The sequence below is a fragment of the Corythoichthys intestinalis genome, chromosome 10, assembly GCF_030265065.1.
Source record: "Corythoichthys intestinalis isolate RoL2023-P3 chromosome 10, ASM3026506v1, whole genome shotgun sequence".
Lineage (NCBI taxonomy): Eukaryota > Metazoa > Chordata > Actinopteri > Syngnathiformes > Syngnathidae > Corythoichthys > Corythoichthys intestinalis.
Window position 1 is genome coordinate 31,076,191 of NC_080404.1, and position 23,130 is coordinate 31,099,320.

The 23,130-nt window shown below is 41.4% G+C and overlaps 2 protein-coding genes across 8 annotated transcripts in view; one reads left to right on the forward strand and one right to left on the reverse strand.

Moving 5' to 3' along the window:
• Positions 1 to 2,205: 2,205 nt before the first annotated feature.
• On the forward strand, positions 2,206 to 13,723 carry LOC130923116 (deleted in malignant brain tumors 1 protein-like). 2 transcript variants are annotated; one of them, XM_057848608.1, is made up of 19 exons: positions 2,206 to 2,281; positions 2,361 to 2,402; positions 2,562 to 2,660; positions 2,744 to 2,767; positions 5,509 to 5,619; positions 5,697 to 5,732; positions 7,596 to 7,694; positions 7,773 to 7,808; positions 9,373 to 9,471; positions 9,555 to 9,590; positions 11,215 to 11,313; positions 11,391 to 11,426; positions 11,489 to 11,633; positions 11,812 to 12,029; positions 12,304 to 12,479; positions 12,544 to 12,774; positions 12,853 to 13,016; positions 13,231 to 13,475; positions 13,554 to 13,723. In XM_057848608.1, the coding sequence occupies exons 1-19, from the start codon at positions 2,230 to 2,232 to the stop codon at positions 13,598 to 13,600; spliced, it is 1,995 nt and encodes a 664-aa protein (XP_057704591.1). In that variant the 5' UTR covers positions 2,206 to 2,229; the 3' UTR covers positions 13,601 to 13,723. The 2 variants fall into 2 exon arrangements, with proteins under 2 accessions (XP_057704591.1, XP_057704592.1); XM_057848609.1 differs by lacking the exon at positions 13,554 to 13,723 and having other exon boundaries at positions 13,242 to 13,280.
• Positions 13,724 to 17,299: 3,576 nt separating this feature from the next.
• The window catches only part of ikzf5 (IKAROS family zinc finger 5), a 264,268-nt gene continuing 258,437 nt past the window's right edge, over positions 17,300 to 23,130 (reverse strand). For all 6 annotated transcript variants that reach the window (XM_057848802.1, XM_057848806.1, XM_057848805.1 and 3 more), the window contains 3 exons: positions 19,120 to 19,281; positions 18,821 to 18,994; positions 17,300 to 18,616 (listed from right to left, as the gene is read on the reverse strand). In XM_057848802.1, the coding sequence (XP_057704785.1) occupies positions 17,733 to 18,616; positions 18,821 to 18,994; positions 19,120 to 19,281 (1,220 nt within the window). In that variant the 3' untranslated portion in view covers positions 17,300 to 17,732. The remainder of the gene's footprint in view (positions 18,617 to 18,820; positions 18,995 to 19,119; positions 19,282 to 23,130) is intronic.

Sequence of the window (23,130 nt, forward strand, 5' to 3'; positions counted from 1 at the left end):
ATTTATTGACTTTATTTTTTTTTTTTCCCCTTATCAAACGGTCAAAAAAATGTATCGAGTCTATTTTTACAGTATGGATGGTTTTATTTTTTTCTTCTTCTTTAATATTAAAAAGGACACGATGTTATGCAGAGGTGTACTTACATAATAAGAATTTTATAGACAAATGATATTACAGTATATTTACAGTGGCGGCAGAGAGTTGGGGGGAAGCGGATTGTTTACGTCTTCCTGGGAGAGTGTAAAAGAAAATAATTGAGAAGCACTGCCCTAAGCCATGCTGGTCGCGTCGTACATTATGTTTGGGAGATCCCACTTGGACAACTCTAAGCTGGGTCGCTTGGTGGTAATACTGGTGTCCACTGAAGATGGCTGCGGCTCCAAAGGAACCATCGGTGACTTGACAGGATCTGTCTGCAGGATATTCATGAGAAGTTTCCTCGGCACTTCGCGCTCGTCGAACAACACTGACGTTTTTCTGCTTTTTGGGCATTGGAGATGCAGTTCTGCCGGTTGGAGGTGGAAGAGATTATCCTAAAATTCTCTCATGCATCTTGCACTTCATTTTGTGCCGTAAAATGTTTTGCGGAGTTTGCGGGCGAGCTGCTTTTATTGTTTTATTGTACGATGCTTTTACATGGTCTCCCAGATCCCTTTTACATACAGCAATCTTCATCATTCACAGGTGAACCCCCTAAACCTGGATTAAACTATTATATGAATACAATGTGGTCATGGTGACCCAACCAAATGGAGCTATTCAAGTCATCTGGTGAAAATTCCTGTAGTTTTAATATCGCAATATGTATCGCAATATATCGTGAATCCCCAAAATGTCTCAACATAATTTTTTTCCCAATATCGTTCAGGCCTATTTGCTACCCACAACAGAATGGTAATGAAGTTGCTACCACCATATTCCCCATTCCTCAATATCGTAGAAGAATTTTTCTCCACCACATGGAGATAGCAAGTGTATGATCGCCAGTAACATGCAGTGACATCACAGCAGATTCCTGGAGAGGCTAGGTAAGGCATTCAAGAAGATTCTCTACACGCTGTAAAGCAAGAGAGGACATCTGTTGTGAAGTGGATGAAAATTTGTGGCCCGACAGAGAGAAACGTCAAGAAATGTAGAAAGAATGGGGGAAAAAATCCCGACAGCACTCGAAGTTTAGTTGTGTCCATTGTCTTATGTTCACATTTCTAATTTTACTTTTATGTTGTTTTTTTCTTCTTTGTGATACTCAGTGCTGTCTTTTGCTCTCTGTATCGCAATGACTTAGTCAAGACACTGTAAAAAAACGTAAAAGTGTAGACTGAATCGTTTCCAGTCCATTGCAATCAATCTACCACGCACAAAGGTGTAACTTACTAACAATTTTCATCAAAACTTACGTAAACCATCTTCAGCATCAGAGCCTTCCACCAGAGTAACTGTTATATTGAGAGCATGACAAAGTAATTTGACTGTCTTGTCTGCACACAATTGAACAACAACTTGTCAGTCTGACAGCACTGACATGTTCATTCACACAGAAATTTAATTTTGAGTGAAAGACTAAGAATTTTGCACAAAAAACTTCAGTGACGTGTTTGAGGAATGCACAAACTGTTTTCAGAGTTTCAGTTCTAATCTGAGAAATGCACTAAAGCAATTGAGAAAAACTGTAAAGGGCCATTGCTTAAATTCCGAATACATTTCAGACGTAGATGATTTTCAAGATTTTTTTTTTAAATTCTTGCAGAAGCCTGAAGGTTTAGTGCTAACTGAGACGGCTATTTCGACCTGCTCATAATAACGTCCATCTTTTTAAGGTTGCCAGTTCCAGCTCAAGAAAAACAGCCTCAAGGAATCATATTGCCAATAGCACTGTGTTGGTGCCAAGCATAATTTGGGGGAATTGTGGCCAAAATGTTCCAAGCTTGATTCCACTCACCCGTAGCAAAATTTCCCAAACACATTTGGGAAATTTTTCTAATGACAAACGTATCAGACTAGATATATTCTTTGGGATTAATTGTATGCCCAAGCATTATGCCATAAAATTCATGAGCAAATACCATTGCAGCTTTTTTATGACGTGCACAAAGGAGTTTCTCACACATGACAATCATCGTGTGATATTTGGATAGTTTATGGTTTGGGAAAGGAGGTACCTGGATTATTATATAAAGCGTCCTGTGGTTGTGGTGAGGCAGTTTAGAAGGTGCCCTCACTAAATCATAATGTGGACACTGTTGGTTGTTTGTGGGATTGCCATCCTACGCGGAGTGAAAGGTATTGTTTGTATGTTCTCATTAAGTTGTGTTTTAGGCGTATCTCCAGTATTAATTTGGTTTTGTTCATTAATTCACAGGTGACGGTGATGTCAACGATATCATGTTCTACACAACTCCAGGTACATTTATGGCTCTAAAAATTATAGAGATATATGAGTGTTGCGGGACAGTGCAGTATGACCATAGAATGCACTTTAAAACAATTTAGTAGTTGTTTCCAATTGGTTGAAATGTTGTCATAGTGTTGGCTGATTTAACTTGTGTACTTCTTCCGACAGATCAACCCTCGTGTCGCTTCAACTGCGACAGAAACATGGGAAGTTGTTCCTGCTCTAGTTCATGCGAGTATTATGGCCGCTGTTGCCATGACTACTACCGTGAGTATGACATCTTTAGAACAACTCATTCTCACACAAAAAGTGCTCACATCTGTGTTGTTGTTGTTATTGCTTTTTAACAGAGTACTGCTACGCCACAACAACAGGTACTAACTGGGGGACACATCAGGCTAGGTGTCTCAGTCTTGTTGCCTTTCCTCGGCCTGCTCTATCCGACCTGCATCTCTTTAATGCACCACATACAGTGCCCTCCATAATTATTGGATTTATAATAATTATGTGTTTTTTAGCTTCTAATAATTTTTTAAATTCTAAATAATATGGGACCTTAATGGAAAAAAAGAGAAAAATCCAACCTTCAATACAAGTGCATTTATTCAGTGGGGAAAAAATCCCACATAAAGAAATAATTATTTGACATCAAATAATGTGTGTCACAATTATTAGCACCCCTTGTGTTAATACTTTGTACAACCCCCTTTTGCCAACAAAACAGCACCTAATCTTCTCCTATAATGTTTCACAAGATGGGAAAAGACAGAAAGAGGGATCTTCAGCCATTCCTCTTTGCAGAATCTCTGTAAATCATCCAGAGACCTGGGTCCTCTCCTCTGTACTCTCCCCTTCAGCTCACCCCACAAGTTTTCAATGGGGTTGAGGTCTGGGGACTGAGATGGCCATGGGAGGAGCTTGATTTTGTGTCTGGTGAACCATTTCTGTGTAGATTTGGCCATATGTTTAGGGTCATTGTCTTGCTGAAAGACCCAGTGACGACCCATCTTCAGCTTTCGGGCAGAGGGCAACAGATTTTGATTTAAAATGTCCTGGTATTTCAAAGCATTCATGATGCCATACACCCTAACAAGGTTCCCAGGGCCTTTGGAAGCGAAACAGCCCCACAGCATCAATGACCCACCCCTATACTTCACAGTGGGTATGAGGTGCTTTTCAGCATGCGCATCTTTCGTGGCACACCAGACCCACTTAGAGTGTTTGTTGCAAAAAACGCTCAATCTTGGTCTCATCTGACCAAAGCACACGGTCCCAGTTGAAGCCCCAATACCGCTTGGCGAACTCCAGAGTCCAGACATTTGCGTTTATGATTTTGAGTGAGGAAAGGTTTTCTCCGTGCATGCCTCCCAAACAACTTGTTGGCGTGTAGACAGCACCTCATACCCACTGTGAAGTATGGGGGTGGGTCAGTGATGCTGTGGGGCTGTTTCGCTTCCAAAGGCCCTGGGAACCTTGTTAGAGTGCATGGCATCATGAATGCTTTGAGATACCAGGACATTTTAAATCAAAATCTGTTGCCCTCTGCCCGAAAGCTGAAGATGGGTCGTCACTGGGTCTTTCAGCAAGCCAATGACCCTAAACATATGGCCAAATCTACACAGAAATGGTTCACCAGACACAAAATCAAGCTCCTCCCATAGCCATCTCAGTCCCCAGACCTCAACCCCATCGAAAACCTGTGGGGTGAGCTGAAGAGGAGAGTACAGAGGAGAGGACCCAGGTCTCTGGATGATTTAGAGCGATTCTGCAAAGAGGAATGGCTGAAGATCCCTCTTTCTGTCTTTTCCCATCTTGTGAAACATTATAGGAGAAGATTAGGTGCTGTTTTGTTGGCAAAAGGGGGTTGTACAAAGTATTAACACCAGTGGTACTACTAATAATTGTGACACACATTATTTGATGTCAAATAATTATTTCTTTATGTGGGATTTTTCCCCACTGAATAAATGCACTTGTATTGAAGGTTGGATTTTTCTCTTTTTTTCCATTAAGGTCCCGTATTATTTGGGGAAAAAAAATATTAGAAGCTTAAAAACACATAATTATTATAAATCCAATAGTTATGGAGGGCACTGTACATTAACAATTTCTCTTGGAGAGCCGATAGGAGGGGAAAAGAAGGCAGACTGTGAGATGGAAGCACCCCATGCTTGTCCCGGATCTCCATTACGAGCACTCTAATTTAACACAAGACTGGATTGCAATGATTGCAAGTTGGGGATCAGGCAACCATAACATTAGAGTGTTATGTTGGTTCTCACATACTCTGTAGTTTGTATCCTAAGGCTTGGCCTCTTCCCCATCTGGATGCTTGGACTCCCTTGTCCCGCAACAGCCCCCTTTTCTTTTTGGTTCCTGTGTTTTTCCCCTTATACTGGTGTCCTGGCTTGCCCCCGAGTATGGTAGCGCGCGCTTGTCTTAGGCAAGCTGTTGTCATCCCGGGGCCACTCCCGCATTGGGCACATCTGTCATTGGGTTTATTTGCGCACCAAGGCAGGTGGGGTGCACAGGTTGGTCCAATTCCTTGCACTACACTTAGGGGTTGATCAGGGTGTGTTGGTGGGATTTGGGGACTGCCCTGGGGCACAGATGGTCACAAGGTGCACGCACTGGCTTAGCTCCCCTGGGTACACTTGGGGTAGGGTTAGGTATTATTAGACAGAATGAGGTTTAGCTGCTTGTGCTGGGACTAACAATGACAAAGTGCATACTTGGACGTCAACTCACCAATTCACACCAGTGATAAGTTTTGATATTGGTTTCCCGAATTCGCATCAATTGCATTGAGTGCGCACCAACTATGCCCCGCCCTACCGTATTCTTTCCTGTTCCCTCTCTTCCTATCATCTTCCTTCACGGGGTATCTCTTCAGTATATTAAGGTGTGATCCTTGTGATGCTACTTATAATGTTTTCATTCAAGTTGGCGTATCTCTATTCCCCATGTTTATTGAGTCTTTGTCCCTTAAATCATTTTTCTCCAGTTACATTTTTAAATAAACAACCACAAAGGGAACATTTCACACTTCCAGCATTAAAGGTATTCAGCTTTTTTTTTAAAAAGGGTTTTCTCTTTGCTGATTTGTCTGCTGTAGTTCTTCCGACATCTCAACTCTCGTGTCGCTCCAACTGTGGCAGACATTTGGGTAGCTGCTCCTGCTCTAGCTCATGCCGTTATTATTACAACTGTTGCCATGACTACAACGGTGAGTATAAAAGTGTCCAAAACACCTCCATCTCAAACAAAATGTACTCACTTCTGTTTTGTTTATTTTTCGAACAGAATACTGCGACTCCACAACTTACATGCCAGCCACAGGTATGAGCTACAGGGGCTATCAGCCCAGATGTCTTGCTCTAGCATTTCTTTGGTCCAGCCTATCCTACCAACTTTTAATGTGCCACATACATTTCTTATGGAGAGGTAAGAGTGAGGGAGGAGGGCGTATACTACCGGAGGAAAGTGCACCGTGGCTGTCAGTTCAGGGTCAGTGGTGGTTAGTTAGGGATCTGGAAACCATAATAATCGGGTGGGAGACTGGTTCCGACAAATTCTATGGCTTGGCTCCTATGGCCTGGCATCCTTCTCGTCTGGTCGACTGGCTTGGGAGGGAGACTTTGGTCTCTCATTCACGCAATGGCTCTTTTTCCTTTTCTTTTTGTCCCCGCTTTCGTCACCTCTGTCCTGGCGTTCTTCCCTGCCCACGACTGCACGTCTATGAGTGACTAATGCTTGCGGGAAATGGGCTGCTATGCCCTCCTCATTGGAGGCCAGTATCGTGTCAGACCCCAGTGGTCCTGGCGCTCCCAAGCTAAGTAGGGCAGTGGTGGGGAACGGGAGTTGTCGTGAGATGGTTAGCTAATGGGTGCAGGAGTCAGGTTTCCCTGCCCCCCTCTTGAGGGCTGGTTGGGTGCCACCTTGGGTCCTGGATAGTATCCGGTCAACAGGTTTCCCCAAAGTGTGAGTGGGCTGGCAGTACTTAGCTGGTAGTATCCCTGCCTCCAGGCATGTCCTTTCAGTAAATAAAGTCATGACTACTTTATATTCTATTACAGTCAGGTAGCATAGCTGTATATATTACCGGTAATTGTTTTTATATCCATATTGCCCTTGATTTTTCTTTCTTTCCGTTAGGCCTGCACAATACAGTATATCGTTTGATCATCGCCATCGCAATGTGCGCATGCGCAATAGTCCCATTGTAGGACGTGCAATTGCACCAGAGTCTAAGTCAACTGATTTTGAGAATCTGCCGATACCGAGTCCCGATTCGATACCAGAAACTTAAAAAAAAAAATGTTTTTTTTTTTGCTTTGACGCTCACGCTGCAAAGAACAGCCTCTCACTTATACAATGAATGAGTTGCCACAGCACACTCCAGACTGTGTACCAAGCTTAATGATGATTAACATATTTGTGCCTTTGATCGTAGAGCTAACGAGGCGTCTCTGGCCAGATCAAAGCTATAAAACTTGTCAATCATTGTTAACTTTAAGTACCAAACACCAGCTGCACTGGTGACAAGAAAACAGTTTGGTCGCACGGATTTTCAGGAGGAGGGTTGAGAGGGTGTACTAGCTCGAAGCACAGAAACAGATATGTATATTTTTTTTATTAAAACCGCAAATCCTTTTCACCCCATTCCGATCCTCTGAAAAATGGTGCCATCGGCCCGAGTTCCGATCATGTGATTGGAACGGGAAATCTCTGATGAATATAATGTGGTCATAGTGATTCAACCAAAATCTTCCCAAACAGTTTCTGGTGAAAATTGTTCTAGTTTTATTATCGCAATATATCGCAACCCCCCCTCAAAATTCGCAACATCAGTTTTTTCCAATATTGTTCAACCCTACTTTTCGTCTCATATACAGTGGGGAGAACAAGTATTTGATACACTGCCAATGGGAAAACCCATTGGCAGTGTATCAAATACTTGTTCTCCCCACTGTACAATTTCCTGTCCCGCTGCATTTTTGAATCACCAGCTTGATACAAACAACCACAATGGGAGTATTTCAAACTCACTTGTGGCACAGCAAAACTATTACAATGTTATGAAGCATTGCGATCTACCATTCCGTGTCCAAGCAAAACTGAACAGGATAGGTTTAAAACAGACAAACAAACACAAAAACATTTGACCGTTTATTGATTTAACATCTGTATTTCTTCCAACAGCTCTACCCTCGTGTCGCTTCAACTGCGGCAGAGACATGGGAATCTGTTCCTGCTCCAGTTCATGCGAGTATCAAGTTGGCTGTTGCCATGGCTACTACGGTGAGTATGATGTCCCCAACAGAATGCACTCAAACACAAAAAAATATCTCACATCTGGATTGTTGTTTTTTTAAACAGAGTACTGCTACTCCACAACTTACATGCCAACCACAGGTATGAGCTAGTGAATTCACCAGGCCAGGTGTCCCAGTCTTAACTGCATTTTCCTGTCCTACCCCCACCTTTTTAATGCGCCGCATACATTTACAATTCTTTTGGAGAGCCGACAACTAGGGCAGACTACTGGACAGAATTGTCCCATTGTTTTCCCGCCTTTCTGTCCATCTGCATTTTTCAAATAAACTCCTCGATACAAACAACCAAAACTGGAGTATTTCAAAATCAAAAGGCAAGGCAAATTTATTTATATAGCACAATTCAACACAAGGCAATTCAAAATACTTTACATCACATGAAGATCATAAAAATCACATTTAAATCAATACAACGTAAAAACCAAGACAAAAGATCGCATTCAATCACAAATAGAATATAAATAAATAAAAATAAAACAAATAAAAATACAACAAAAACTACTACTACTACTAATAATTGAAATCAGCAATGTAGATAAGCACAAGAGGAATAGAAAGCAGGTAGATTGAAATATATAGCCAGTTATGGATATGCAGTGCTAAACAAAAGCGTTTTTAGCCCTGATTTAAAAGAGCTAACAGTTTGAGCATACTTCAGACGTTCAGGTAACTTGTTCCAGAGGTGAGGAGCATAATAACTAAATGCTGCCTCACCCTGCTTTGTTCTTGTTCTTGGAACATGCAGAAGACCGGTTCCAGACGACCTTAGGGGTCTAGATGTCTCATAGGAATCTAACAAGTCAAGCATGTATTTTGGTCCAAGGCCATTAAGTGTTTTGTAGACGAGCAGTAGTATTTTATAGTCTATCCTTTGACTCACTGGAAGCCAGTGTAGCGATTTCAAAACCGGTGTAATGTGGTCCAGCTTCCTTGTATTTGTGAGGACTCTGGCTGCAGCATTCTGTACTAGCTGCAGCTTCCTGACTGATTTTTTATCAAGACCTGTAAATATACCGTTGCAATAGTCCAATCTGCTGAAAAGGAATGCATGCATACGTTTTTCCATGTCTTGTTGAGTCAGAAGCCCCTTAATTCTGGTTATATTTTTTAGGTGGTAATAAGCGGATTTATTGACGGACTTTAGATGGCTATCAAATTTTAGGTCTGAATCAATAATTACGCCAAGGTTTCTGACTTGATTTGTAGCTGTAAGTGACATTGTGCTAAGTTGCTTGCTTATCTTTGACCTTTCCTTTTTTGGCCCAAAAATGATCACCTCTGTCTTCTCCACATTTAACTGGAGAAAATTCTGGCACATCCATTCGTTGATTTGATGAATGCATTTACTCAGGGAGACTAAGGGACAATAATCATGTGGGGACACAGAAATGTACAGTTGTGTGTCATCTGCATAGGCGTGATAGGAGATGTCATACTGTTCCATTATCTGAGCTAACGGAAGCATATAGATGTTAAATAAGAGTGGTCCAAGAATTGACCCTTGAGATGGCATAGCTAAACTGTTCCAGCATTAAAGACATTCCGATCTACTGTTCTGTGTGTCCGAGCAGCTGAACAGGACAATTTAAAACAAACGAACATTTGGCTTTTTCCCGTCTTAGTGTTTGTAGTTTTTCCAACAGCTCAACCCTCGTGTCGCTACAACTGCGGCAGACACATGGGAAGCTGTTCCTGCTCCAGCTCATGCCAGTTTTATGGCAATTGTTGTGATGACTACTATGGTGAGTCCCCAAAAGTCCCCAAAACAATGCCATCACGCTAAAAAAAAAGCTCACGTTTGTGTTCTTTTTTTTTTTTTAAACAGAGTACTGCTATTCCACAACTCACATGCCAACCACAGGTATGAGCTAGTGAACGCACCAGTGGCCTATACTACGAAGCCGGTTTTCTGGCTTAGCAGGGTAACTTCGAGAGTAACTTTATCACGTGCGACGTAAGTTCGCGGCTATGCGAGACTACGAAAGGTGGATATGTTGGAACCGAGAAGTGTTGCCATGGCAACACACGCCACACGCCAAACCTGGTCGTGTCAGAGTTAGATCTTGCTTAACATCAGGATTCCAATTAACCACGCTCTATTTAAACAGCACTCCTCCGCGGACGTGTCCTCCTGACAATGACAGCGTACTTGGACGACCCATACGACATTGGCGTGCGGATTGTGAGGGGCTCTCTCCGGAGGGCACGGGTATTTCGGGACCGCCAGAATCCGCTGGCGTACCCGGAAGATGTTCTCCATGAAAGATATAGATTTTCAGCTGAGGGAATTCTTTACCTGTGCCAACTGATCTAGGCAGACGTCACTAATGTAACCCGCCGAGTCAGGCCCTCACAACCGCGCAGATTGTGTGTGCCTGTCCGTGCGCTCTTTCGCCAGGGACAATATATGTATTCCATCGGTGATGCTGAATATCTGCGTAAGAACACTGTATGCCGTGCGATTCGGAGTGGGGTATGGAAACGCTTCAAATTGATGCATTTATAATAATCATAGAAATATGTAGACTATTTAAACATTGAGAAAACTTGCGTTTTTTCTGCCAACTCGAGGAGATTAAATTAAATGTCAAATCCACTGATAGGACAGACGCACAAATATAAAAGATATAAATGTTTATTGAATATGCATCTTACGGTCTTGTTTAACTGTGAAAAATCGTTACAAAAGACGGGCTTTTATTTACGCAACAACGCATGGCATCCCCGAATTTCCTCCTTCTCCTGAGTCCTCACAAATATAACATAATTTTTTTTTGGGGGGGGTTGTCGGGCTCGGGCCTGCAAATCAAGTTTATTGATCGGACTCGGGTCGGGTCGGGCTGGATTTTTTAGGCCCAAACTAAAAAAAAGAACATACGTATTCGTACAGTCAAGGGGACTAAACATACAATCATCCTGTTTCGTGTGACAATTATTTCTTACTGTTAATGTACCAAATCTTATTTTATTGTCCTGACAGCAGGCTTTATTTCTTTTCATGGACATAAGTAAACTGACATATTGACGCATTCACAATTCACACGATCTGTAAATTCGCTGTCAACAGACCCGTTGCGCTCTACTCGCCGAAGCGGTGTTGGATTTCGTGGTGAGGGTGGATTTTAATTCCTCATAATTCCGCATTATCATCGCGCATTCCTCCTCCGTGAAGTAAGGTGCCCGTGCCATCGTCACAAGTAGTGTCTGACTCTGGTCACCGCCCCCTTTTATGTGAACGCGCAGTAACTCTGACTGGGTTGACACAGGTTCGACTAATCAACCTCATAATCAGCGTCGTAGTACCGATTGACCACAAACTAGACAACCAGGTTTTGTCAACTCCGGTTACCTGATGGTAAACTGGATTACTTCTGGGGAGGTTGAACTCGGTTCGTAGTATAGGCCACTGGACAAGTTAAAACAAACAAACAAACAAACAAACATTTGGGTGTTTCCTGATTTAATGTCTGTATTTCTTCCAACAGCTCAACCCTCTTGTCGCTTCAACTGCGGCAGATACATGGGAAGCTGTTCCTGCTCCAGTTCGTGCCGGTTTTACGGCAGTTGTTGTGATGACTATTACGGTGAGTATAATGTCTCCAAAACAATGCCATCATGCTGAACAAAAGCTCACCTTTGTGTTATTTTTTTTTTTATACAGAGTACTGCTATTCCACAACTGACATGCCATCCACAGGTATGAGTTTCTATATACAAATGAACGCAAAAAAGAATCCAAGAAAATTCATTGATTTTCAGTTGGGCCATGCGGGGATTCCATGTTTGGCTCTGGTGCCTTCTCCAGTCCCAGGCACCCCAATTACTACTACAACAATGCCTACTGTGTTTGGCACCTCAGAGTTCCACATAACCAAAGAGTCTTCCTGGAATTCTCATACCTGGAGTGCGTGAATATATAAATTATTTGTGACAAATATAGTAGAGCTCAAGATCACTGGAATCTAACCTGACATTGAACAGTGATGGTACAAATGATGCTATTTATGAATGTAAAGTCTCAATTATTTGTGACGGACTTATCCTCAAGGTTTATTTCACTTGATTTATTGTACTTGTGCCAGATTGCAAAGCTGCTGCAGTTGTGACTACATTTCAATTCACGATGGCCCATTTGCGAATTCACGATTACTGGGAAAAGTGTGCAATGACAACAACAACAACAGTTTCAACTTTTTCTACTCCACCTCCTACGAAATGACTGTGGTCTTCCGGAGCGACAGATCGGTGGTCGGCAGAGGATTTCGTGCAGAGTTCACAAGCGCTCTGCCGCAAGATTCAGGTAAAATAACTAAGAGCAGAAAATCAAAGAATAATTTCAAGCAGATGAATGTCGTGAGTCTCGATGGCCCGTTGAGTAAACATGTTGCTGTGTTCGGCCGCTCGTCACTCTGCTAACTCAGCCGGAACGTGTACGGCAAAATATAGTTTCCCCCCAGAACACAACATGCCCCACATAAGTTCCCTAGTTGAATTCTGTAACAATGCAGAAAAAACACAATTTTTTTTTTTTTACTGATCTTATAACCCATTGAAGCACCATGGTTTCTCACCAGGTAAAGTCAACTGCTCCTCAGATGTAATGAACATTGTGATTGGACGGAAGTATCTGAACTCGCTGGGCTACGACGGTCACAATATCTACCTCAATGACCAGAACTGCAGACCCCAAATTTTCATGAAGGAGGTGGTTTTCAATTTTCGTGTCTACAGTTGTGGAACCAGTCGCAAGGTGAACAGCAAATACCAAAGTGTGTGAATGGCTGCAATAAAAACAGAACCAATATACGTTTCAGTTTGAAAATGGCAGAGTGGTCTACACCAACGCAGTGCGTGGCTTCACCACCAGTTACGGCGACGTCACTCGCAAGGCCAATTTAAAAATCAACGTGGTATGCCAGATGGATCAATACTCAGAGTCACAGATCATGTACCTGGCACAGAATCATGACAACACAAGCATCACAGGCACAGGAATGTTCAACACCTCAATGGACTTCTACACCAGCAGCAGCTTCTTCTACAAGGCAGAAAACCTCTCTCGTTTTTACAGAGAAACTCAAAGCCACAAAGACCATTAAAGTATTAATACTCTTCTCCAATAGGTGGACGAATTCCCTTACAAAGTTTCTCTCAACCAGGACATTTATGTCCAGGTTGATCTAAGCAGTAGCATTAGCTTCTACATGGATATCTTTCTTGACACCTGTTTGGCCTCACCATCCCCCAACAACTTCCATACAACAACCTATTACCTGGTCCGCAATGGGTAAGCTCCGGATCCTTTGACTCAACAAACAATTAATTCTCCCCTCCACTCCGAGAGCAGAACCCCTGTGCCTGATTAGCCTTACTTTGTTCTGCCTTCAGTGAAATTTAAAATTTAAGTAAATTCAATCTCAGTGTAGTTACGTGGATCTTTAAGCTTAGTTGGGTTGGTCATGTGTAGCCTTTGTTGTCACATCACCTGTTTCCTCACTCAGTTGTCCTATAGATAACACCTACCAGTCATATGTCAGTGGCACCACCAGATACGCAAGGTTCTCCTTCAAGGCTTTCCAGTTCCTGCGGCACGCCGAGCAGGTTTACATCCAGTGCAAGGTCATTGTGTGTAAAGACAACGACTGGAACTCACGGTGCCGCCGCGGTTGCATCAGGCGCAAGGCCAGAGACGTGGGTGCGAAACACAAGACCCAGACTCTAGTCCTGGGTCCCATCCAACTTATTGGTGTGTAGCTCTCGGGTCTGACACTGGTACTTGAGCACAGTCATGACATTATTCATGTTTGTCTTTTCTCATCCCTAGATCCAGACAAAAAGGAGAAGGGATCAGTAAAAGAGGATGCTGCCTAGTGTCATCTTTGCTGCTTATTCACATCATTAATCAATGCCACCATTCCCGGTCAACATGGATGCTTATTTCTGTTTCCGGCAATGGCAGTGAATAAGTGCGAAACATACTCACCTTTGATTAAATGCTGCAGGAAAGACAATCTGTGTTTTTCTTCACACTTTCATTCAGCAGAGGACAGTCATCTCAGTTCAAAAAACACTTTTACTTATGAATTAGCTAAACAAAATAACAAAAGGCGAATGAGCTTTTGACATAAAATTTACCCATGAAGCGACAACTCAGTGGCAATATAAAACATCATCATAGACTATTTACTCCTTTTGGTGCTGGGTGCAGAGGCACATTACAACTGTACACACGTTGCTTAGTAACAGACAACAATACCCAATACAATAGACGAACTAGCTAAAGGAGGAGACTTAAATAAAGTGCACACACAACAAAAATCAGGCCAAATATGGGCATTGAGCACAAGCTAACAGTTATTCAGTTTTTTTCTTCTGATATATAATTTGTTCGTCGACTACAACTTCACAATAAATAATTGGAGCCAAACGGTGAAATCTTGGTCGTTGAAGCAATTATACCTTTAATCATAGGCGGAGTTTGCCTTTTTGACATAAGCGGATTTTAAGGGGGGCAGCCCCCCCGCTGGCCGAAAAGTGTTATTGCATGAAATTGACTTTCCTCTATATAGAAAAGTTGTAAAGCAATAAAACTGCAACAAAAATAAAATTAACAAAAAAATGTATTTTCATAATGGGTCAATATTATTTTGTCGAACAGATCATGTGACTAGCACCTTAAACAGTCATTTGCTTTGCATATAATTTTCAAAAAAAAAAAAAAAAAAAATAGGGGAGGGCAATTTTATTTTTCAAATGATTTTTTCTTTGACTGAAAATATATATATATTTTTTTTTGATTGAAGCAACTTTTTATGGGGATTGAATGATTTAGAAACAAATGTCCTACCCATAATATGGCCCAAAAACAAAAAGCATTGCTTTAATCAAACTTTTTCAATGAAAAATTCAAATGTTCAAATGCAAATTTTTCAATCCCAAATATTTTTTCGCATTCAAAAAAAATTTCTATGATTTTTTTCTATTTTTCATTGAAGTGATTTTTCTTTTTGAAAATAGTTTTTGAAGCAACTTATTTTTTGATTGAATAATAAAGACAAAAACGTCCTAGCCAAAATGTGGCCCAAACACATATCAACATTACTTCAATCAAAAAAGTTGCTTCCAAAAAAAAAAAAAAAAAAAAAAAAAAATCCAAAAGGAAAAAAAAAAATCAAAGAAACATAGCTTTCACATGCATTTTTTTGATTTTCAAATAAATTTTTGCATTCAAACACATTTTTTTTAATTGAAGAGACTTTTTTTTGATTGAAAATATATATTTTGAGCAACTTTTTTTTGATTGAATAATAAAGACACAAATCTACATCTGGCTCCGCCCACGGGTTACAATTTTTGACTGGGGTAACTACATTGGCACAACACCAGCGGACGTACCATATTCAATGGATGACAATCTTGGCGAAAAGTATTGCCAAGCAGCCCGATTTAGAATTCCCCTCAAGAATGATGGGAAATAAAAAACGCTCATTGTCAACTTATTATAAATATTCCTGTAAGTTAATTTTATTGCTTACACAGCATTTCGGGGTCATCAACATGTTGTCCCCACCGCCCCAAAAGTCAAACTCCGCCTATGCTTTTTAGTGGGGGGGAGGGGGGGGGCAATAAAATTAACTTACAAGGTATGCTCGGATACAGGCTTCCCAGTTGTGTGCGTGCATGTGTGAGCGCGCGCATTTTTCTGTCTCACCTAGTGGTGAGGTAGATGCTGCATTTTTTTTTTACTGAATATTCCATTCAGCCAGAAATATTTAAAATGATACGTTGAAAATGAGCGTTTTTGTTGTTGTACAATTAACATCTTTAGTTGGGCAAACTGAAACTCCGCTCACCATTTTAGCGGTGCTCTCCGGCATTTCATGGTCCACATCTTCAATCCTTGGTTCTTGCTCACTAGTTGTTGTCGCTTTTGAAAGCTTAGGTTTGAAAAAATTATGCCTCTTCTGGTGCTTTTTGTTTTTTTGGGGGGGGGGGGGGGCGGGGGGTAAGCAAAGCAAATGACATTCTCTGTTCGAAAAATAATTTTGACCCATAAAAAAATTTATGTTCACTTTATTCATTTTTGTTGTTTCATTGCTTTACAACCTTTATAGACAGAGTTTTACCGGCAAAGTCTTAATTTTAAATTCATATATTGGAAAGTCCCCGCGTATACCTTTAATCGAAAAGAATTCTTTAGCTCTAAATTTTAGATGTGGTGTCCTCCTAGGTTGTTTCTCGTTGCCAGGTGTGGCTCGTGAGTGAACGTTTTTCATAACAACACATCCACCACTAGCATAAATTGGAAGAGTCCATACCAAAATTCAAGGGCGTAGGTTTGGTCTCAAGATTGGTAGGGACGATTTGGCATAACCTGTATGTACACTTTTTGCTGGGGACGGGACATTCTTAATGATCAACGCAAAATAAATCTGTATTGACTCATACTAACTTTTATGTGTATTGGTTCAGCCTACACTATTCAATTCAAACCTTTGCTTTCAAAATTTACTGTTATGTTAGCAAGTTCACAGTTTAATGTTTTGCTAACTCTGATGCAGGGCGGACTTTCAGTAGCAAAATTAGCGGTGTGTTCCCTACTTCCACAACATTGACGTCTTTTTACATTCTTTACAGTGGCTGCTGCTGGCTGAAAAAAATAATGTCCATAATGTCCATGTTTGCGTGTGTGTGTGGGTCAAGTCATCAGCCAATCAAATGTGCGTTAATGAGCAAAAAAATGGACCGGCACATTCAGCAAGTGAAAAGATGCTGCAGGCAAGTCTGAACATAATGAAAATAATTCACTTAATAATGGTGGGGTCAATTACAACAATTAAAACATATGGGAAGACAATCTAAATGACCTATGTAGCTGAAATCATTATATAACACAAATAAGGTTGCTTAAAAGTTGGTAGTATTTTTGATCCTACCGTCCCTATGCAAACCTGCGCCCTTGCTAAAATTTATGAATGAAACAGTCTTTTGTAGGACCTGTGAAATCTGTTCAACAACCCAGAAAATTCTAATTCCAACCCTTGTAAATTGCCCAACCCTGAATGACCATCCGTCTCTTAAACAAAACAAAAAACAGTTGCTACCAATCAACGTATCTCCCTTGAATCCTCATTTTCTTTTAAATTTTTTTTTCACACTGAACATCAAATCAACTACTTACAATCCAATAAGTAGTAAATATTTAAGACAAAAAGCACCGAGTTCTGAGGAATACAATTTGAGAATCTATTATCACCAAGGTTTAATGTAAGGCTATGGGGATACCATTCATAAAGTGACTTGAGACAACAGTAAAAAGTACAGTGTGTTAGGTTACTTACTAAACAAAATTAGGTGTCGTGGTGGCCCCTGGTTACATGTGTTCGGGAACTACAGTACGTGAAAATCCACTTCACACCTCAGCAGCTGACTGGGCAGTAAAAACACTGCTTCTGTGGTCAATATTAACTGGTACAGTAGGAATGTACTCCAACTAGTTATAGCAGCTTTAACGCAGGAGGATTTTTGGCAAAAATAAATTAAAAATATAAATGTTGGCTATTTTGTTCACAAAAGTAAAAAAAAAAAAAAAAAAAGTCAGGCACTGTAAAGAAAAAGTGGCATTATGTTAACATTTCTTTTCACTTTTAACAAAATAGTGAGGAAGCCTCATACATATACATATTATTTGAATAAAATTGTGACTTTTTTTTTCATATTTATAATTTAACTTCATTTGTTAATTTTGCAAATGAATTTTTCCATTCTCTACTGTTTTCCATGTCAAGTTATGCCATTATTTTCATGTACTATTACCAACATGTTCGAATAAAATTCAGACATGTGGCCTTCCATCGTCTTCCACATTTGAAAAATCCTATGGATCCACACATCACATGGATCCTAGACAAGGGATCCATGTGAATGCTCTCATCTTCCAAAATGCTACATGAAGGCCAAGGGGTTTGGAAAAAATTGAAAGATCCTATAATGTTCTAAAAACTCATTTGTGCTGGCCGCGAGCAAAATGGCAAGCAAAGTCATACTTGTTCTTGCATTTGTGGCCGCAGATGTTACACTGGAAGGGATTCTCGTAGCCATGGCAGCCCATGTGGATTGTGTAGAGGATGTTGTCTGGGAAGTAGATATCGCAGTGCTGGCACTGATGCAGCGAGCGGTTAGGGTCCTGCAGAAGGGCTGAATGGCCTTGAGCCGGCGTGCCGGGCTGGCTGTTGGACACGCTAGGGGTGCTGGTGCGCCCACTGTGGTCGCTGCAAGGTTCTCCCACTGGGCTGGAGTTCCCGAGTTGGGTTGGGCCATGCGGTTCAGGAGTTATGGGTGAGGAGGCATGCGGATCCTGGATGAGGAAGGGCTTCTCGTCCGTCACAGATTCGTCACCAGAGGACACAGTGGGTCGGAGCGTTGAAGGAATGTTGGCACACTGGCCCGCCAGAGCTGAGAGTTGTTTGAGGGGGTCATCCATTATCAGGTTTGAATGACGGTGGGATTGAGTCTCCACCTCACCCGGACCATCGTTGTAAAGTTCCTGCGGCAGATCACGGGAGCAGTCATCCTCATCATCCCCTGGTGTCACCGTTGAAGAGGAGCACGAGGCGATGAGGAGGCGCCGACCATAACTGAGCGAACCAGCTTTTTTTTGCAGCACGCTCAGCATCTTCTTGTGGGACAGTGAGCGAGCATCTTTTTTGGGGACCAGTTTGTGGCGTCGGCGGCGGTGGTGCGACAGGTTGCTGCGGTCGCTGCAGCGGAAGGAGCACAGCTCGCACTTGTATGGCTTTTCGCCAGTGTGCGAGCGCATGTGGGCCTCCAGGTGGCGCTCGTAGGCCGAGGCGAATGGGCACAGGTGGCAGCGGTGGGGTTTCTCTCCTATTAGGAAAACGAACTGGTGGGTGGTAACACGTATTCCACTGCATTGACTTAATAAACTTTTTTTGTAAACGTAGGCTCACACCTGGGCCAACACTTGCGTGTTGACAGCCCAAACTGTTAGCAAGGTAAGAGAACTCTTTAAAAATATGCTTGATCTCCTAAGTAAACAGAGTAAATAAGCACTTAAGCCTGAACCCATACCTGTGTGCATTCGAATGTGCTCAACGAGCCTTGCTGTGCCTCGGGTGGCGTAGTTGCAGTACAGACACTTGAGTTTGCCGTCAAAGGTTCTCTCGAAACCATCCACCAACATGCCAGAACTGTCCACCAAGGACACATCCGCGGCAGGGTGATCAATTCCATTCTGGCTGCAGTCTGTGGATGGAGGCAAAAACTATCAGCCATTGGTAATATAATTTATTATCCGCATATCTTTGCTATTCCCTCACTCAAACTTATCCCAACCTTGACTCACAGGATAAAAGAAGTGTCAACATTACCAGCTGGTAGATCATCCGCCTCCTTGACACCACTGACGGAGCCTGATATCATGTTGACATGCTGGGTCTGCTGGCTTAGATACTCCTGGAAATCCTTCACGAAGTCCAGCGTGTCTTGTTTTTCCTCGCCCATTGAAAGCAAGGAGTGGAAAATAGCCAGCACTGTAACAACACATTTTAAACAGAGCGTCCTTTAGCATACAAATTTAAATCAGAGCGGTCCCCAAAGTGCTTTACAAAAAAGCAAAATACATGATAAATAAATGTCAGGAGAAGTACCATACATTAAAATTGGAAACACAAAACAATGCATGGCGCTAAAAGCCTTTACAACAAATAAAACAGATAAAATCCGAACACATTAAAACCCTAAAAACCAGGCTACCCCAGTCAGGAGAAATTGCTCGTCTAAAAAAGTGGGTATTGAACCTAGATTTAAAAAGGCCAAGATTAGTGATGGTGCAGATGTCAGGGAACAGGCTATTCCACAACCTGGGGGCAACAACTACATAAGATCAATCACCCCATGTCTACAAAACCATTTTGTCTGGAAATGTACAGAAAAATGCGCCCAAACTCATCAGAGGAAGCTTTATCAAGCAACAATACAATGACCCACTGCCAACACAACAGAGGACTTCATCAGGGGGAAAAAGTGGCAAGTCTTGGACTGGCCAAGTAAAATCACCGGACCTTAACCCAACAGAACATGAATATTACCTCCTGAAGATGAGACTGAAGGGAGAAACCCCTATATTTACAAACCCGCAGTAAAGGACTGAAACAGCATTTCTTATGACAAATGCAACAGCTTGGTGAAGTCAATCGGTCACAGGCTCCATGAAGTTATTGGCAGTAAGGTGTTATGCCACCAAAAATAAAATGTTATTCACGTTAAGTTCATTTAATAATGTCTGTTCCAATACTTTTGCTCACTTGAAAAGTGGGTGGCTACAAATAAAAGGTTATCTTTCCTTTGTTATTTAACACATCTTGATATAACAACCACGAAATGAAAGCTGGGATTCAGAACTTTTTCGACATTTACATCTTTTAAAAAAAAAAAATTATATATACAGATATATTACAGCTAGACCTGAAACGATTACTCGAATAATTCAAGTAACTGGATTTTTAAAATTGATGAAGGAATTTTCTCCGCCTCGAGGAATCGTTTAATTTTGCCAGCTCTAAGCATGACGTTTTGCCCGGACTACTTTTAATGCGGCACAACACGCTGACGTCAAGTGCGTACAGGAAGAAGGCAGAGGTGGTGGATGAATACAGAGGTAACGACAAAGACGCTGACGAAAGCGAAGAGAAAAGCACCAAGAAAAAGCAGAAAATTCACAAGTAGGGATGGGAATTGAGAACCGGTTCCTACAGAGAATCGGATCCGTGTGTTTCACTTCCATGGAATCGTTTGGCAGTTTATCCAATAATTCTCTTATCAATTACAGCCAGCGCGAATTACGTCACGTAACTTCTGTGTTCTCCACTGCAGGAGACACCATAAGTCCAGGAAGATCATGTATTCTTCCTGAAAAAGCAGACATGCTTATTGTTTTGCAAAAGAATTGTTAATTTTGCACATTTGCACTACGCACTGTTCTGTTGTATTTGACAGTATCTTTTTTTGTTATTATTATTATTTTTGAGTGGTATCAGCTCATATGTCCTTTTATCTTATTTTTTTATTTTCTGTTTGAAAAATGTTTCTGTAAAATGTTATACACATTCTTGTGTATTTGCCACAGTTACATAATACCACAGTTAACATTGAGACTTTGGGCCCCTTTTGACCTCGTTGTGAGTTTGTAAGGTTGTGACTTCTGATTAAACAAACTTGATGCCAATCAAAATGTTTGTTCTATTTCCCCAAATTAGAATCGATAAAGAATCGAATCATTAAGCAATATCGATAATGGAATCAGAATTGTAAAAATTGTATCAATTCCCATCCCTAGTCAAAAGTGTGAGAGCATTTCAAGCTGGACACCAAGACACTGTTTCATGCACTCACTGTAAGACAGCACTTGCATACCACTACAGCATGTCTGCAGTTCCACCTAAGGCACCCTGTTTACTCTGAGAAAAGAGGACTGATACCCGAGACAATGTAAAATTAAGTTAACGTAGCGCTAATGAATAAGATTAACGTTACTGTACCTTGCAAACGTAACGTTAGCCCTTTGGTTTTTATTACCGTACTGGCCCGAATTTGTTTTTTTCCTTTGAAATAAGACTGAAAAAGTGGGGGTCGTCTTATATTCGCGGTCCAGACGTTATACCCATTCACAACGCTAGATGGCGCCAGATATCATTGAAGCGGTGTTCTGTCATGAAAGATCTCAGCTACTCTCAAGTTTAACCAGTTTGCATTTTATTGCAATGTTTTTCCTTATTCAGATTTGTTTCAAGACTACAGTTAGTTAGACTTCACTTCAGTTAAAGAGCATATGACACGAGAAAAAAAGTCTTAAATGGCATTATTATGTGAATTAGAATCATATTTTGAGACGATTCGACTATATACAACAATTTAGCAAAGCACAGATGACGAGAAATTAGTCTTTTAATCTGCCGGTTAGCCACGCCTACCATTATAGGGCTTTAGCGTCCCCAACAGGTGGATGACGTCAGCGGTAGACTGGGCTCATCGGTTTTACTATTCAGCCCATTGAGGGGGAATTATTCAGAACGAGGAAAACGCGACGAAGAGAGCCGCAAAATGTCATTGTTTCAGTCTCTCTATTCCAGTATTTTTACAGGATATTCTTTTTATCCAAGTATTTTTCCCCAATAGCTATATAAATGGCTTGAGAAGGACCAGTCAGCCCGTCGAGGGGGAACTATTCACAACGAGGAAAACGCGACGAAGAGAGCGGCAAAATGTCATTGTTTCTGTCTCTTTACTTCAATATTTTTACAGGATATTCTTTTTATCCAAGTATTTTCCCCAATAGCTATATAAATGGCTTGAGAAGGAGCAGTCAGCCCGTCGAGGGGGAACTATTCACAACGAGGAAAACGCGACAAAGACAGCGGCAAAATGTCATTGTTTCTGTCTCTTTACTTCAATATTTTTACAGGATATTCTTTTTATCCAAGTATTTTTCCCCAATTGCTAAATAAATGGCATGGTCATGACAAATAACAGTCTTGTGCTGAATGGAATATGAAATAATAAAAATGCATTTATTCAGGACGACATGGCAAATTTACTCCATAATGGTCAAAACTGTCGACTTCAACTTTACTGTCGCACCTCTCGAACGATATTTTATGACACCTAAATCGGACATATGTCATTTCCCTTCCCCGGCTTCGGAGAATGTAAACAAACCAGAAGGCGTGACAGCTAGCCGACATGCTAACCCAAACCGAGTGATGTTTCAAAGTCTTCGAAGCGGAAAATCACACATAACTAATCCTGGATTATTTGACATGATGACCTGGTTGTCGATTGTCTTCGCGGATCGGCAAACCGCCCAGCGGAGAGCAATTTCCAGCTCGTTCCCGGAGGAGGGCGGCTGCAGTTGTTGTGCAGCTAACGTGCAGCTAATGTGCATGAGGAGAGCTTTTTACATGCCTATCAATGATCAAACGTAAGTAGTCCTTTATTTAAAGAAAGTTTGTAGTGTTTACTTTGTAATCGCTGTATTCGTATTTGACATAATACAAAACAAGATGTTTACTCACGTCCTCGTAAGTCCAATGGTCCCACAGTAAATATCCACGGTGAATGGGAACCTTTTGAAACTCCAAAAAGGCGCATATGCCTCTCCCTCATACAGAATGATTTTTCTGCAGCCGTTTGGCTGGCGTGATGCGAAAAATAAACGTATTAATCCGCAAAATCAGCTGAATCCTTCGTCCTCATACACAACAGTACACTGTAGCATGAAGAGGACGTCTTCTACCGTACACGTCACAGCGCCCTCCTCCTCAATGCAAGACCGAAGCCGGAAGTCACTCATTTTCATGGCACGGGATTCAAAAAGCTAAATA

Bases quoted from the DNA above. Each gene is read 5' to 3' on its own strand.
- LOC130923116 (XM_057848608.1), top strand. From the start codon at position 2,230: ATGTGGACACTGTTGGTTGTTTGTGGGATTGCCATCCTACGCGGAGTG. The intron at 11,634-11,811 runs GTGCGTGAATAT...TACTTGTGCCAG, and splicing joins CTGGAATTCTCATACCTGGA to ATTGCAAAGCTGCTGCAGTT. The intron at 12,480-12,543 runs GTGAACAGCAAA...TATACGTTTCAG, and splicing joins GTTGTGGAACCAGTCGCAAG to TTTGAAAATGGCAGAGTGGT.